This window comes from Equus quagga, chromosome 8 (genome assembly GCF_021613505.1).
Source record: "Equus quagga isolate Etosha38 chromosome 8, UCLA_HA_Equagga_1.0, whole genome shotgun sequence".
NCBI classification, from domain to species: Eukaryota; Metazoa; Chordata; class Mammalia; order Perissodactyla; family Equidae; genus Equus; species Equus quagga.
In genome coordinates, this window is record NC_060274.1 from 76,927,640 (window position 1) to 76,945,073 (window position 17,434).

At 35.8% G+C, this 17,434-nt stretch overlaps 1 protein-coding gene across 4 annotated transcripts in view; it reads right to left on the reverse strand.

Moving 5' to 3' along the window:
- MACC1 (MET transcriptional regulator MACC1) overlaps nucleotides 1–17,434 on the reverse strand; it is a 66,168-nt gene that overhangs the window by 11,041 nt on the left and 37,693 nt on the right. For all 4 annotated transcript variants that reach the window (XM_046669901.1, XM_046669900.1, XM_046669902.1 and 1 more), the window contains 3 exons: nucleotides 12,511–12,634; nucleotides 8,717–10,758; nucleotides 5,304–5,492 (listed from right to left, as the gene is read on the reverse strand). In XM_046669901.1, the coding sequence (XP_046525857.1) occupies nucleotides 5,304–5,492; nucleotides 8,717–10,758; nucleotides 12,511–12,625 (2,346 nt within the window). In that variant the 5' untranslated portion in view covers nucleotides 12,626–12,634. The remainder of the gene's footprint in view (nucleotides 1–5,303; nucleotides 5,493–8,716; nucleotides 10,759–12,510; nucleotides 12,635–17,434) is intronic.

Genomic DNA, 17,434 nt, shown 5'->3' on the forward strand with positions numbered 1-17,434 from the left:
CAAAAAAAACCCAATATGATTCTTAGAAAACTTACCAAAGGTTTTAGGGCTAATAGATAGTAGAGCTGGAACAGGAATCTTACTCTGTGCTCTCGCAGGCATTCAAGAGCCTCCTCTGTCAACTCCAAAAAATATATATCCAACCATATCTCCCAATAATTATTAAGAGGAACTCTCTCATCCAGCTGACATAGTCTCCTCAGTGTTCTCCAGAAGTCATTGGTATCCAGAATCACTGAAATCTCCTTCTAGTCCTCTCTAATTATTCAAATGTTACCCATCCTTCAGGACTAGGATGTGTCCCCGATGGCTCCTGCCTACTTTGACATTTTTTTACTTAGATAATTCTGAACATACTTATCATTGGTAGAGTGCAGTGGATTTGAATCCTGTGTGTGAAACAAACCTGCATTTGAATCCTAGTTTTGTCATTTAATAACCATGTAATTCTGGATAACTTACACAAATGCATTCACTCTCTGTTTGCATATCTGTAAAAAGCATATGGTTATAATGTCTTCCTTACAAAGTTTGTTGAAATAAATGAGATATTGTAAAGAAAATGTTCATAATGATTAGCTGACACAGTAAACACGCAATAAATTGCAACTGTTATTCTCATTATTATTTTCCCTTATTTCAGCATCTAATCATAAAATTCTTTAAAATGCAACAATTAAAATGTTAACCGTTTATGCCAATTCCCAGGCTAAACAAAATTTGGTTTCAGAGAGAAAAAAGTCATATTTTTCATTCTCTTTGTGTTTTTTGTACTTCTTGATGCTCCAATGCTGAGAGCTGATAGTCCCAGAAAATGTGTTACATATACAGATGAATTAAATACTGAGAGCAAGAACACAGAGGAGAGACACTAAAGTATGAAGATTTCCATATAGTATTTTCATTCACTTATAAAAAAATTTTAAAAATTAGCCGTTTGAGGAATACCTACTTTCTCATTTTTAATCTAGACTTAAATAGAGTGCTCTGAACATACAGCTGCTAGTCACAAATGAAGAGAAGCAAAGATTATGGCTAGAAGATAAAACAGAATTAGATTTTCACTGATTGAGTGTTGACTACAAAAAGACTCATAAACATACCTTGCCAATTATAACTCTCTAGAGGTGAGTGGCTTCTGAGATGGAACAATACTACAATTAGGTATGCTGACTTCATTGGGCTTCCATAGCGAGGGTGGCCCATTCTGGCAGGTCAGATAAGAAATCAGCCTCAACAGGCCTATTTGTGCCTGCGGTTGAGGGGGAACTCAGTGGGCACTGTGGAAGGTATTTTAAAAGGGGAAAGAAACTTTATTGTCCTTGGTGAATAAGTGTCCTTACTGAATAAGATGGAAAGAGCATACTCTTTATTGTTAGGCAGGGAGCCAATGGGAGAGAGTTGCTAGGAAAATTATTGTCATATATGGTAGTAATCCCCAGAAGGCTAAGTAAAGAGTATTCAGTTTAGGCCTGTGAATATCTTAACCTTGAAATCCCCAGCATTTCCCCTTGAAAATCCAACCATTTTTTTAAATGAACTATGTTTCTAATATTTTATTGATTCTATTTTTTTTTAATTAAGGGTCTAAATATTTCAGAAAACCAATGAATTTTCACTAACTTTCACAGGAAAACTTTGGCAATAGGTAAACATCTCTGTGTAGTATGTGTATTTTTTTTCCAAAAGAAATAATCTGAAAAATGTATTTTGCTTAAATTCAGATTCCAAGTATTATAGTTTTGCTTTCATGTTGCAATGTTGTTAGAAAAGGTGAGTAACATTTCTTGAAATTTAACTTAGGAGAGTTGGTTAATTTAAAAAGTGACGTTCTCGGAAGTCTCCAGAGAGGGAATTTTTTTCACCTCATAAAAGAAGAAATGGCCAAAAGTACTCAAGAAAAATCTGACAGACATACTATTAATAATCTTCATTCTTTAATTAGCTTCAGGCTTGATGTAGATATGAAGGCAAATTTTGGTAGTGTCATAAAATGGCTTGAAAAAAGGGAAAAAGAAAAAATGAAATGAGTTGCGTAAATCCCCAGTTCTGACCACACCTTCTGCCTCTGCCACTCAGCCACCATACTAGATTTGGATGGGAGGTCAGAGTGCAATGGTTAAGTGACAAGACCTTGAAGTTAAAGGCCTGTGCTCAAACCTGATTCCACGACTTTCTAGCTATGCATGTTTAAGCATACGTAGCTTACATATGTACTTAATCTCTCTATATCTTAGATAATATTAGTGTCTGCCCCAGGAATTTTTGTTGAAAGGATTAAATAGAGATAATTTTTGTAACACTCCTGGAGCCATGTCTGGCACGGAGTAAGTGCTAGATAACTGTCTTTTAGATTCAATAAAAATAGAACAAAAGGAAGAGAGAGAAGTTGAAAAGGAAGGAAAGTGAGTGAAAGAGCCTGATTGTAGGCATTGGCACCCAGAGAGGGAAATTTTGGGAGTGTGTGCCCTCTGAGGAAGTGAGATAAAGGAAACAAAAGCAGACAAGAAACACAGACCTGGTTATCTCCCTGCCCCAATTCCAGTTCCTTCTCTCTGCACCTTCTACCCAGAACTAATATCAGTGTGTTTTGAAATCAGCTACTCGACTTGTAAATTAACCATATTTAAGAATCACCTCCTCCTAAGAGAAAAAGATTGTACAACAATTTTTTTTCAGAGATGGAAATTAGCATACATTTACCTTTTAGTGTAAGTGGCCTGACAGAAGAAGACTCCTGTAGATTATCTGGAATGGTTTTAGGCCAATATGCCATAGATTATTTTCTAAGCATTTAATAACATGCGTCAGAGTGATGATCGTCAGTATTAATCACTATAAATTGCATGATTGCCCCTAGAAAGACACCTAGGGGCTTTCCTTTCTGGTTCTGAGTATTTATCAACCTCAGGCATAGACTTAGTCTTCCGTGATTTGGGCTGTGCAAAAGTAAATAATGGAAAAGTAGGCTGTTTTTTGGCATCCATCAAGATTTAGGGGAAGAAAAACTATAAACAACCACAATTAGAGAGAAGTCAGATACTTAACGAAGTTGAGAGAACAAATAACTGTCTGATAAATAACTCTCAACAAAACCTTTTTAAAATAGAGCCTTATTAAGAAAAAAGAAAGTCCTGTTTTCAATTAGATGACTTTTTTTTTTCAGACTTGTTTTTAGAGGAGTTTTAGGTTCACAGCAAAATTGAGGGAAAGGTACAGAGATTTCCCATCTATCCCCCGCCCCAACACATGCTTAGCCTCCACCATTAACAACATCCTCCACCAGAGGGGTGCAGTTGTTACGACTGATGGATCTATATAGACACATGATGACCCGAAGGCTCTAGTAGACCTTTGGGTTCACTCTTAGTGTTATATATTCTATGGGTTTGCACAAATGTATAAAGACGTATCCATCCTTATTGTACCATATTGAGTAGTTTCATTGCCCTAAAAATCCTCTGTGCTCTGCCTATTCATCATCATCTCCCAACTCCTGGTAACCACTGATCTTTTTACCATCTCCAGAGTTTGGCCTTTTCCAGAATGTCATATAGTTGGAATCATACAGTATGTAGCCGTTTCAGATTGCCTTCTTTCACTTAGTAATACACATTTAAAGTTCTTCCATGTCTCTTCATGCTTGGTAGCTCATTTCTTTTTAGCACTGCATAATATTCCTTTGTCTGGATGGACTATAGCTTACCCATTCACCGACTGAAAAATATCTTGTTGCTTCCAAGTTTTGGCATTTATGAAGAAAGTTGCTATAAACATTCTTGTGTAGGTTTTTGAGTGGACATAAGTTTTCAATTCCTTTAGGTAAATACCAAGGAGTGCAACTGATGAATTGTATGCTAAGAGTATGCTTCATTTGTAAGAAACAGCCAAAGTGCCTTCCAAAGTGGATGTACCATTTTGCATTCCCAGCAGCAATGAATGGGTGTTCCTATTGCTCCACATCCTTAACAGCATTTGGTGTTGTCAGTGTTCTGGATTTTGGCCATTCTAATAGATAGTGGTATCTCAATTAGACAACTTTTTAACCAATTAACTAAAATATCACAATAATATATCCCCCATAATATTGTTGTTTTCTTCCTTCTTAAAAGTTTATCATCTTTTAGCTCATTCAGTAAAAACTGATTTGTAGATTGTAATGCCTTTCTTAGTGTATGGAGATAAATGTAGTCTATGAGGAGGAAATATGTCTTGGCTGCTCCTGGCTATAGAACCTTGTTTAGAGGAGTCCTTGCTGGAGAGCCAGGCTCCAGGAACCCAGAAGCTGGCCTGCTCAGCCTTCCACTGTAGCTGCTGGGATTCTGCTGACTTAACTCTTGATTCTTCAGGGAAAAGTTGTCTTCTCCTGCTCACCCAGCTGGTAGTTGCTTCAAAGTAAGACAATTTTCTCAAGAAATTAATACCCAGCTCTGTGCCCAAAAAGGAAGTGGAGGACGTAGCTTCTGCCTCCTACCAAGGCATTACCTAATTAGACTGATAATCTTTCCCCAACTGAAATATCTTGAAAATGCTTCCACTCATGTGAGAGAAAGATACAGGAACATTTTATATGTGGTCATCACTGGCACATTTTTATTTAAGTTAATAAAAATTGACTCACATTTCTTTATGGTAAATAGAGAAAATATTTATCCAACATGCCTAATAGTATACATTTGTTTTTATATTAATAACAACAATATTTGCATGGTAAATATTTACTTTGTACTAAGTGCTGTTATTCTGTGTTTGATGTGTCTAGCTCTTACGGTATGTAAAATTGTGAAGGAAATGATGAAGCTCTTAGATATCTCTTATCTCTCATTTCCAGTGATCCTGTACCATCCACCCTGTTAATGCTTCTTGTCACCAAACAGTATTTATCACAAGTGACTAAGTCTATGCCTGAGGCTGATAAATACTTATTATTATATCCTCTCTCCTTGTCCTGATTTGGTTCCATCTCCTCCCTTCAACGTTTATCTGTTCTCTGCCTCAAGTTCTTAGAGCTTTGCCTACTAACTGGCTAGCTGTCCAATTTGGTCAATTCATTTGATCAAAGGGCATGTTAATATGCAATCCAATAGGAGAAATATCAATATATTTTACCGGTTCTTGATGCCTTTAAAAAGTGATGTGTGTCTATTTTAGATAATATCGATGGTTATAGGTGCAATGACTTCAGTTAGTGGATCCTCTGGACACTCCTTCAATTAATCCATGTATGTGATGCAGACTTAATTACATTTAGTTTGCTTGGTCTGCAATTTTTCACTGTTTAATTAGACAAACAGAAATCTTACCTCAACAGCAACATCTCCAGTTTTTCCTCGGTGAGGAATTTCATAAGCCTCCATTTGTTGCTTTGTGAGTCGTACTAACTTTTCAGCTAGTTCCCTCCAGTCTTTTCCAAGCTTGACAGCTGAAGTCAGAATAGCAGCCTCTTGGATGAGATGTGCTACTAACCCCTGGCAATCCATCTTCAGCAGAGCCTGCAGCAACAATTACATGTCATAATTAAAAGCAACTAATTGGGCTTTTTCTTATAAATTAAGTTTTTCATTTCATATTGTAGAAACTCTCATCCTCTTTTTCACCACACATACATTTGAATTTTCTAAAATTCAAAAAGTTGATTTACTTTTAAGCAAATGCAACCAGGAAAGTATAGCAGACACAACTAGACCAAAATTAGGGGAGATTCAAGATGAGCTCAGTGACTAATTATAGGGCCTTGAGTAAACCACTTAAATAATACGTTTCTTAATATCCTTAATTGCAAAAAGAGGAAGTTGAAGTAGACACTTCCAAAGATACCCTGAGGTCCTAGCAGTCTATAATTCATCAACCAAGGGATGATTATTCACTCTACAAAAAATAATTCCTTTCCTTACCAGACGATTGGTTACAGGATTTCTCTAAAGTGTGACCACACTGGTACTAGTAAACATTGTTCTATTTTTTATCAAAATGTGATTTAAAACTTTTCAGAATCACGCCTGTTGCATAAAAATGAGAGACATTCCTACAAGATGCAACAAAGCAATTGATATTTATGACAAAAAAAATTAACTCTCTCCCTTCACCTCCAGTGTAATTGTGCTAACTATAAACCACTAGTTATTAAAGATAAAACACTTAGTCTTCAACAATGTAAAACGGAAAACCATCAGACTCTTTCTCCTTAATTAAGCATTTGAGCTTTGTCAATCACCATACATATTTCAAACTAGTCTACAAGTTTCTCTTTTGCTTTGAATATAATTTAAAATTATGGGATTAGATCTATCTCTATCTCTTCTCTGTTCAAATAAGCAAATAAACATGTTTAGTAGCTCTCATCATTTAATGGCACTTAAAAGCTTTATTTATCATTATGAAACAATAAGTAAAAACAAATGACCAAGTAAGGCAACTATTAAAGTCCATAGTGTGTTCATTCCTATGGAAGCATCAGAAGGACTACTCATGGGTTTTATATGTAGACTATATTAACCCATAAATTTATGATGAGGAGTTATGACCTCAGCGAGAAGCAGTACTGAGCCAGCAGACCCCTGAAGATACTTTTGGTAAAGTGTAGAGTGGGTTTAGCAATGTTTATTCCAGTTTCTTGTTTTAAGGAAAAGAAATCTGCAGTTGGAGTTACAAAATTTGAGTTTAAAATCCAGCTTCACAAAGTATAGGACTTGAGATAAATTACAAAATATCTCTATTTAATGATTTTAAAAATGGATACAGTCTAGCCACCTATCTAGCTGCCTATAATCGTTATGAAAGTTGAATCAGATGCTAAAGTGCTTTAGAGAGTGCCAAGAGTCAAGTACACAAAGACAGCCAGTCTCAATGTCTAGAGATGACTAAGGTGTTTAGAAGCCACAATCTTTCTTGGCTCCCTTCCAGCTAACCCCAAATTAATATACAATTCTAGAAAAACATATACTTACTATGCAAATAAAGTTTCAAGTGATGGCCTCTATACCCCATGCTGCATCGTCTTCCCGTCAGATACCCAGGCCCAAGTCCCTTCCAAATAGAAATCCTGAAGCCTCCACTGAGGCACAGAATTAGCGTTTAGGAACTACTTCCTTGAATGAGCTCTCCACTGGCACTGTCTAGTTAGTCACCAAAGCCACTCAATTATCATACACACCAACATAGTGCAGGTACGATCAGGCTTAAACTTTCAGAGCATTTGGCCAATATAACCTTTTTTTTCACACTAAGAGAAATAAGAAAGCAATTTTCAATTCAAATCTTCATGGGTCCATGCTGATCATGATCTATGAGAGTTAATGAGCTATTACAAAACATATGTGCAGCTTCAACCAGATAGATCAACCAATGACTCTAAATGGCCCAGATCAAGTGAGAATGCAGCATACTATCACAAAACTACCTGTTTAACAACTGGGTATCCGGACTTTTAAAATTTAATCCCTCTCAGTATCACTGTAGTATCATAAAAATAATTGAAAGAGAGGAAATGTTTTATATATACCATTTCTTTAATATACAAATTGTTAGTGTCACAGAATAAATTCGTCTCCGAAAATTCCTCTCCTCCTTTTGCGCCCTGATTAAAATTTTGCTCCTCTACACCTGAGTTGAGTAAGAATATACCTACCTGTATATTCTTACTCATCTCTTGTAGGGTATCAGCCTCACACAGTTATAATAGTATTTAGTACACACACCAACAGACATATTCACACAAGCATTTTTACACACACATTCATAACTTTGTTTCAGGCATAGTGGTTTTAAATATAGCTTTGGAATGAAAAAGTTCTCAAATCCCATCTCAGACATTAACCAACTGTGGGGCCTTGGACAAGTTGTCCAACCTCCCAAGACTCAGTTTCCTCTATTTGTAAGATGAAGATACTATCTATACTTACCCCATAGAGTTGTTACAATGGTTAAATGAAGATAGTGTGTATAGAGTGTTCAGCACAGTGCCAAACAGATAGACAACCTCAGAGGAGTGTTAGCTATCATTATTATTATTTATACATTCACATTTTAGCCACTCAGAAATATTCTCTTTTTTTTTTTAACTTTTATAAAATACTGAATTTCCACTTTTCAGGTAAAACAGTTCTTCATCTTCTTTATAACTCTCCACTCAGGTTTACACCGGAGTGAATACTATGTTGAAAAAATATGATCCTGAGAGCCCTATTAAAACATGAGTATTAAGAAAAGAATTAGCAATGTCATTTTTTGAGTTTTGATGCATTGCATACAGAAGAAGAATATTAAATCGCTAAAGGACACAGATATGTTTTAAAAAAAAAAACACTAACAAGTGTGCCTATAACAATGGCCAAGTTAGTTTTGTTTCAGTTTGCTCTTATTTACTTTCACGTTATTGGAGCTTCTCTGATATTTTAAGAGCTGTCCAATTATTTAACAGAGGAAGAAAAGAGATCTCTTCACTGTTATGCTCTGACACAAACAAAATATTTAATTTTCCTTTAAAAGACGATCCTCAAGGGTCTAATTTCTGGGAAAATCACAAGTGAATCTCAAATCTAAGAAATAAATTATATAATCTTGTAGGAAAAGCTCTATATTTGCTGAAAGCGACTTCAATTTATTTGAGAGTGTTGAGAATTTTTTAACTTCTCCTCTTAAATGTTTGGTTATAAATATTGCCAAGTTAATAAAGTTCTCTATGCTAAATACATTATTGTGATCAAGCAATACTCACCACAATAAGTTCATAAAGAAACTTCCTGGTATTTCTGTCTGCATGGCAATCTTCCTTTAACTTCTTTACAACATAAGAAACTTTTTCTGATTCTTTAGCTGCTTGTAGTCCATCAAAATCTTCCAGTTCCAGGTGCGAGTAACCCAGGACATCAGCTAAAACTTTCCAGTCATAAACTTTTTCTGACACCAAGGTCAATACAACTGAGTAGATGTAAGTGAGTTTTCTAAAGGGGAGGGCGATTTGTTCGATAAGATTCTTGGTTGTGAAGACACTCTCTGGCATAGATATTACTTGTTCCTTTGCTGCCACCTTGACATTTTTGCAATGTACAAGTCCAGTCTTACCTCTCAGGACTCCCACATACCATTCTTTCACTTTGGACTGCCCAATGGCTTTTATCTTACCCTGCCCAAGCAGAGCTACTGTGTCCCCTTTGAAATATTCAAGTAAGTAGTCAATCTTGCTTTGTCTTAGCACTGTCTTCAGGGTTACCCCATAGTTGGTGAAGTTCAATTTTTTGTCTTGAAATGTGGGATATTTAACACACACTCTTGGTAGTAAAGGAGCAGACTTGATTTCCTTTTCCTTCTGCAAATCATCTGGCAGATTTGAGAGCCTTTTTAGGTGTGGGGCTGGGTCAGGTGTAGTGATAAAGAACTGAGTAACTGGTCCACCATTGGGAGGCTCCACTTGAACACGGAAAACAAACAAGTGCATTTCTCTGCAGTCAACTAAGGAAAATAAAAATTGTTGATGAACTACTTCACCTGCTTGCAACTGCTTTTGTTTAATTTCTTTCCTTTCTCCTTCTGCCTTTACTTCAAAATCAGCATCACATGAAAAAACAGAAATACTTAAATCTTGTGGCTTGTCAAGAACAAATGAATGCTTCCCCCAGAGCTGAAACACAACTGGAGATGTGTTTTTTCCACCCTTCTTAACATCAGAGATTGTCAGCTTTCCTGGCATATAAGTGTGTCCACAAACTGTGAAAACAGCAGTGAAACTGGGATGGATATATTTGGGCCCATAAATTCCAATTGAGGTGGTTTTGTGGATGTAATCCCAAATGGTGGCAGCTGGCGACAGAGTAGCTTTCGCTTGCACAGCAATCACTAGATACATCACCTGACTCAAGTCTATTAGCTTGACTTGGATGGTGTCTTTATAAATGTAGCAGTTGTTTAACACTTTGAAAGGGCCTTCTTTACCCAGGCTGTGTAAACACACTATTTCTGTCATGACTTGGCTGAAAGGATCCTTTCTTACTTCAGCCCCTATTTTCATCTCCAGCAAAATGGCTTCCATTGTGTTAAGGTTGCCTAACATCATTTCCAACAGTGGGCTTACAGTGCATGAAAGATCATGGTTAAGCATGTGTGGAGGATCAAGAAAAGCCCTTAGAGATACCTCTTGGAATTCTCCCTCTGCTACATGGCCTTGAGGCACATGAACAGTGATATCTGATTCAGGTAATTGCACTGACCCTCCTTGGTGGTTTAATTTATAAACTATCATGGTCTCTGCAACTTGTGTTTGGGCCCATCCAGGACTCTGATTAATTGTATTCAAATCCAGGCAGGAGCGGGCCAGTTGGCGTTGACTTAACCAAGCCATTTTATAAGCCTCTCGATCATTTTGAAGCCATTCTAAATCTTGTTCTAGGATCTCATCAGAGTTATGTATATTCTGAGGGGCGTGTGCTGTGTCACCTAAAATGTCCAAAAGTTCTGAAACACTTTTAGATCTTCCAGATTTCCTTGAGGAAGACTGCCTAAGCAACTGATGCACATTAAGGTCATCACCAGAGGAATCAAAAGAATTTCCGTTTTCTATTTCTCTGAAAAAAAGGAAAGGATCTTCCTTCAAGATGGAAATATTCTCTCTCTTCTCGTTATTTCTTAGCTGAGTTATGTCATCCAAAAATGGGTTAGAAGCAGACAGTTCATTCCAGAATGGATTTGTAGCCTTGGAAGCATTATTGCCATGAAGTATGAAAGCATCTGACCAACTGAGAAGCAAACGTGGGTCTGGACATTCTTGTTATTTAAACAAAAACAAAGCAAAACAAATATAAAGTGGCATTCTGAGATACGATCAAAATTAACTTTTATTTTAGCTTAAAAATTCAAGGCTTTTTATTTTGCTTTTTGATCTCCAGTCTAACAGCTATTACAAAATTAATGTTAAATTTGGTCAAATTTTCATGTTGTGAGGAAAGGTAAATTGTTCTACCAGTTTATTTTGACCATATGTAATATTATTTTATCTTTTAACACATCATGATTTATAAACAAACGTTTAACAAATTACATAATCAGTTGAACACATCTTCTTAAAAATGTCCCAGACTACATATACTTATGCCTTATTATTTTATGTTTCATTTTCACAAAAGAAAACCTCAGAATAGAATAATTCAGTATCTAGAGTTTTCTAAACATTGCTCTCATTATATTTATTGTTCCTTTAATGTTTTTCTTTTCTTATAATATTCAATATGTGAAAAATATCAAATACATCTGTTAATAGCTAAAATATGTTTTAAAAAAACAATATGCCAAATAAGATGATAATGAATTTCTTAGATTATTTTCTGATAATTTGTATTGATAAATTTTAATAACATTGAAATTTTTTCATGAAAAAGAACACCACGAAAATGAACATTGAAAAATGAACCAGCATTATATTTACTTCTTGAAGGAATTCATTAAGCTTTTTCAAGTTTAAACGACAAAGAACAGGCTTACCACTATGAAATGAAAACATATTACTACTTTGGAAAGTGAGTATTTTAAGAATCAGCAACACATTAAAATATTCACATATCAACCAGAAGGAATTTCTATATATCTCACAAATATTGAAGTCATTTTTTTAATGTTTAAAGCAATTCATACTTAGCAATTTTCCAATAAATATTGGTAACAATTCTGTAGGCTGAATATACAGGATTCACAGTCTACAGGAGGTGTGAAACTGGTGCTGCTTCAGAGAAACTGAAAGCCAAAATGGCCAGCCAAAATAGAAAAACGAATTCAAGTAAACTGTCAGAATTTTGTTTAATATATGGAGAACTATATCTTGATTGAAATGAGTTTTAAGCATCATATATTAAAAATCAGAAATGCATTTTGAAAAATAAAAATTGCATTTCTCTTATTTCCGCAAGTTTCTTCAATTCAGTTGGATCTAATTCTGTTAAAACTTACTTTTCCTATGAAGATCAATTCTTTTATGATCCATCAAGATTTCTTAGCCCACTCTAACCTCTAGAGACCTCTTTAACCCCCAAATTTATTATATTTACTGCATATACCACTCATTTAATAATGAGTTTTTGCCTCCTCATAATATTTATATAATCTGTTGGCCATGCTATTATATTTTGCTCATCTTTTTTTTTTAAGGAAGATTAGCTCTAAGCTAACATCTGCCACCAATCCTCCTCTTTTCGCTGAGGAAGACCAGCCCTGAGCCAACATCTGTGCCCATCTTCCGCTACTTTATATATGGGATGCCTGCCACAGCACGGCCTGACAAGCAGTGCATAGGTCTGTACCCAGGATCCGAACTGGGGAACCCTGGGCTTTTGATGTGGAACGTGGGAACTTAACTGCTGCGCCACTGGCCAGCCCCTGCTCATCTTTTAAATGATAATGTAAGTATTTCTATGATAATGTTGGGATTTTATGATTCTTTTAATCTTCTGTAGCACTTGTCATATGTAGCCCTCCAATAGTTACTGGTAATGGATGAAAAATTACAATAGTTATAAATCCCCGTACCTGTAATATTGCAATTTTTTGAGGCTTTTTGGGCTTCCATGTCAAACAAATTTCCTTCAGATCTATTTTGTGAAATTCCTCTTGACCAAAAATGACCTCTTTCACTGGTTAGCATTTTTTCCACCTACAAAGTAAATACATATATTTCTTGTAAGCTTACATACATAATTTGGCAGAGAAACCAAACTCAAAATAGCTCACATATTTAAATAGAAAACTACATATAAAAATACTCCACACAGGTCCTCTACTTCTGGGACGATGCTGGACTAGGTATCCCGAAATACGCATTAGCATCCCATTGAAAAATGCTCAGATCCTGGATTAACACCAACAAGCAAATCTAGAAATGCATTAGCGATCCTATAAAAAAAAATGCACTGTATTTGTAAACTCTTAAGCTACTTTAAAATTTATATAGAAAAGCAAAGGGTTAATATTTGAGACAATCTGAAGATCATGATGGAAGTGACAAGTGCCACCATATATCAGCATTTATTATAAATATGTGCTAAGTAAGACAATGTGGAATTGGGATAGAAATAAACTAAGGACAAAATATCCCCAGTAGTAGACCCACCCACACGTGGAAACTTGATATATGACCAAAGTGGCCGTGCAGAGCAGTACAGATTATTCAGTAAACAGTGATGCTACAATTGGTTGTCCATGCTGAAAAAAAATTACGTTGGTAATACACAAAAGTCATTTTTAAGAGACAAAGACTGAAAAGCAAACTAAGAGTCTAAGCAATTATCTCTATGCTTTCTGAAAAGTAGAGAATTTCTTAACAAGCACACAAAATGTAAACCATAAAAAAAAGAAAGACAAATCCTATACATCAAAGAACATGTTTACAAAAAGTTAAAACACAAGCTAAAAATTAGGAGAAGATATTTTCATTATATATGTCTAAAAAAGAAAAAAGGATTGGATTCTAAAACATATCAAAGACTCCTACAAATCAATAAGAAAAATAAAAACAACACTATAGAAAAAAGATCTGAATAAGCATTTCTCACAAAAAGTCAACATAAATAACCTCAATATATTGATAATCAGAGAAATGGGATAAAATTACCACCTATCAAATTTGCAAAAAATTTAAAATCTGGCACTCCAATTATTGGTAAAGATGTGAAGCAAAGAGAAATCTAATACACTCCTAGTGGAAGTGTCAATAAGTACAACCACTTAGGAATCAGTCTGGCATTATCCAAGAAAGATGCTTGCAGCCTAGTACCAAGCAATTCCAATCCCAGTCATTTGTTCTAGTAAAACCTTGCATATATGCATCAGAAGAGATATACATGAATGTTCATTATGAATGTTCATTATGTTATATTAACAAAAAACTGGAATCAACCAAAATATCTTTTGCCATATGAATGGACAAATAAATTGTGATGTTTTAATACAATGGAGTACTATGCAACTATGAAAACAGATGAATTACAACAAAAAGCATCAATATATACTAATTGTAAGTATTGCATTGCTGAGACTCAGCCTTCTTTACATATATGTTTTCTCTTAGTCCCAAGACAACACTGAGAAATACATATTTTAAATCAGATTTTACAGAGTACAGAAGTGAATCTCAGCAATGGGACATATAATTAACCTACAAGTTCAAATAGCTGGTGACTCACCCAGACATAGTAACTCAGGCACATTATAGCTACCTCATACAGCCCATGACTCAGTATGTCATATTCCCCTTCTCAGACTCAAGATTTCCAACAGTACATTCTGAGAGTATCCTATCTTCTAGTTCAAATTTCCAGTCATGCTAAACTTTACTTCTCATTCTCTTTCACATGTTAACCACACCTCCTTCACCTTTGACTCATCTTTGTTGTCACACTCTTCTTTCAAGTTCTTCACAGTTAATTTCAAAGAGGGTTATTTTATTTTTTAAAGAAATCAAAAGTCTTTTCTGGTACAAAAAAAGAAAGGACATATTGAAAGAGAGGAGAGAAAAGGGGAAGGGATCGGAGGGGGGAGGGGAGGAGAGTAAGGAAAAGAAAGAATAAAGAAAAGGAAAGAAAAGAGGGGAGCATATTTTCCAAATATGGTGAATAAACAAATGGCAAAAATTATCTCATTAAAAAAAACAGGGTCTACTCTTGCACATGCACAAAAATTAACTCAAAATGGATTAAAGATTTGAATGTAAGACCTGAAACCATAAAACTCCTAGAAGAAAATATAGGCAGCACACTCTTTGACATTGGTCTTAACCACATCTTTTCAAATACCAGTCTACTCCAGCAAGGGAAACAAAAGAAAAAGTTAACAAATGGGACTACATCAGACTAAAAAGCTTCTGCACAGCAAAGGAAACCATCAGCAAAACGGAAAGACAACCCACCAACTGGGAGAAAATATTCACAAATCATTTATCAGACAAGGGGTTGATCTCCAAAATATATAAAGAACTCATACAACTCAACAACAACAAAAAAAGAAAACAAACAACCTGATCAAAAAATGGGCAGAGGACATGAATAGACATTTTTCCAAGGAAGATAGACAGAGGCCAACAGACACATGAAACAATGCTCAATATCACTAATTATTAGGGAAATGCAAATCAAAACTACAATGAGATATCACCTTGCACCAGTCAGAGTGGCTATAATTAGCAAGACAACAAACAACAAATTATGGAAAGGATGTGGAGAAAAGGGAACGCTCATACACTGATGGTAGGAATGCAAACTGGTGCAGCCACTATGGAAAAATAGTATGGAGATTTCTCAAAAAATTAAAAATAGATATACCATATGACCCAGCTATCCCACTACTGGGTATTTATCCAAGGAATTTGAAATCAATGATCCAAAAGAGATTTATGCACCCCTATGTTCATTGCAGCATTATTCGAAATAGCCAGGATGTGGAAGCAACTCAAGTGCCCTTCTACAGATGAATGGATAAAAAAGATGTGGTGTATATGTATACAGTGGAATACTACTCAGCCATAAAAAAGACAAAATTGTCCTATTTGCAACAACATGGATGGACCTGGAGGGTATGATGTTAAGCGAAATAAGCCAGACAGAGAAAGAAAAATCCTGCATGATTTCACTCATATGTGGAAGACAATAAATACATGGATAAAGAGAATAGATTAGTAGTTACCAGAGAGGAAGGGGGTTGGGGGGTGAGCAAATGGGGCAAAGGGGCATATATGTATGGTGATGGATAAAAATTAGACTACTGGGGGTGAGCACAATGAAGTGTATTCAGGAATTGATAAACAATAATGTACACTCGAAATTATGCAATATTATAAACCATTATAATCCCAACAAAATTACTTAAAAAAATAAAAAAACAGGGGCCAGTCCTAGCAGAGTAGGTAAATTCATGCGCTCTGCTTCTGCGGCCTGGGGTTTGCCAGTTAGGATCCTGGGTGCAGACCGACACACTGCTCATTAAGTCATGCTGTGGCGGTATCCCACACAGAAGAACTAGAACGACCTACAGCTAGGATATACAGCTATGTCCTGGAGCTCTGGGGAGAAAAAAACAAAAACAAAAAAGAGGAAGATTGCAACAGATGTTGGCTCAGGGTCAATCTTCCTCACCAAAAAGGAATCACTGCAACTAAAAAAAAAAATTCAAATGGTGCAATAGCAATTTTTTCCTCTGATAGGTGAAACTACATGGAAAGATTAGGTGAAAAACCAAATTACGCAATATGCAATTTATGCTGAAACCTCAAATTTCCTGGCCGATCTTCAAAATTCTGTGGTTGATTTTACTAAATAGAATGTCCAAAACTAAAAGTCCTTAGCACACCATGGGTAGCCAAAACTTTGAGCTAAGAAAATTAAGTTCACATCCTTCTGCAAAATTAAGAAAATCAAATTAAAATGAGAAAAAATACTTAAATATAAAAGCAGTTTTCATAAAAACAAAGTACATTTTAAATGGAAAACCAATTTAGACAGAAATCTACCTAAACTCTTTAATTTCTTGTGGAGAAAGAGCAGAAAGGAATAATTTATACCCAGGATTCTTTTGAGGCAAACAACTCTTGGTATAAAAAATAGCTATAATCTAGTGGGATACAGTTAGAAGTCCTCGACCACATAAGAACCAGAAATGGTAGCTTAGGCAGCTATGGTCCTGGAAGATCATAACACCTCAGACACAAAGGCACAGGTTTGCTGCAATTCTTTGTGGAGTAGCCCCATTCTCCAGTCACTCAAGCAGATCTTTGTCCTTTACAGCAGTGGTTCTAAACCTTTGCTGTACCAGAATCAACTGGAGAGTCTGATCACGCACAGTTTGCTGGACCCACCCCAGTGTTTCTGATCCAGAAGGTCTGAGATTGAGCCCAAGAATTTGCATTTCTAACAAAGTGACCAAAAGATGTGACGCTGTGGTTCTTGGGGACACGTTTTGAAAATCACAACCTGAAAACTACCATGCTAATATCTCTACCTGGCCAAGTAGATTTCTCCCTACTCTCTGGCTGCTCCCACTATTTCCCAATAAATCCTTCTTCTCCCCTCACCAAAACCCCTCCCCCGCATCTCACAGGACTTCTCCTTGAATCTGGACTTTTTTTTCTACGAATACAGAGAGAGGTAGTATCAGGAAAAAACCCTGATGCTGACCTGTGGAGGGCAGTTCTTGTTTACCCAGGTGCAAATGGCACTAGCTACATTTATCATTTTCCTGTATCTTCTTCCAACTCAGTGTGACAAACTTCATACTCATAGGCAATTGCTGTCCAAAATGGGAATTTTTTAAACTTTGCCTAAAGAAGCATCAGTCAATCTTTGTTGGAATGAGTACGTGGGGAAAGAAGTCTACTATCCACTTAACTGGGGACACATTTTTGTCAATATGCCTTTTACAAGGCACTTATTCTGATTCTGCATGACCCATTATTTTTTTCCTTAAA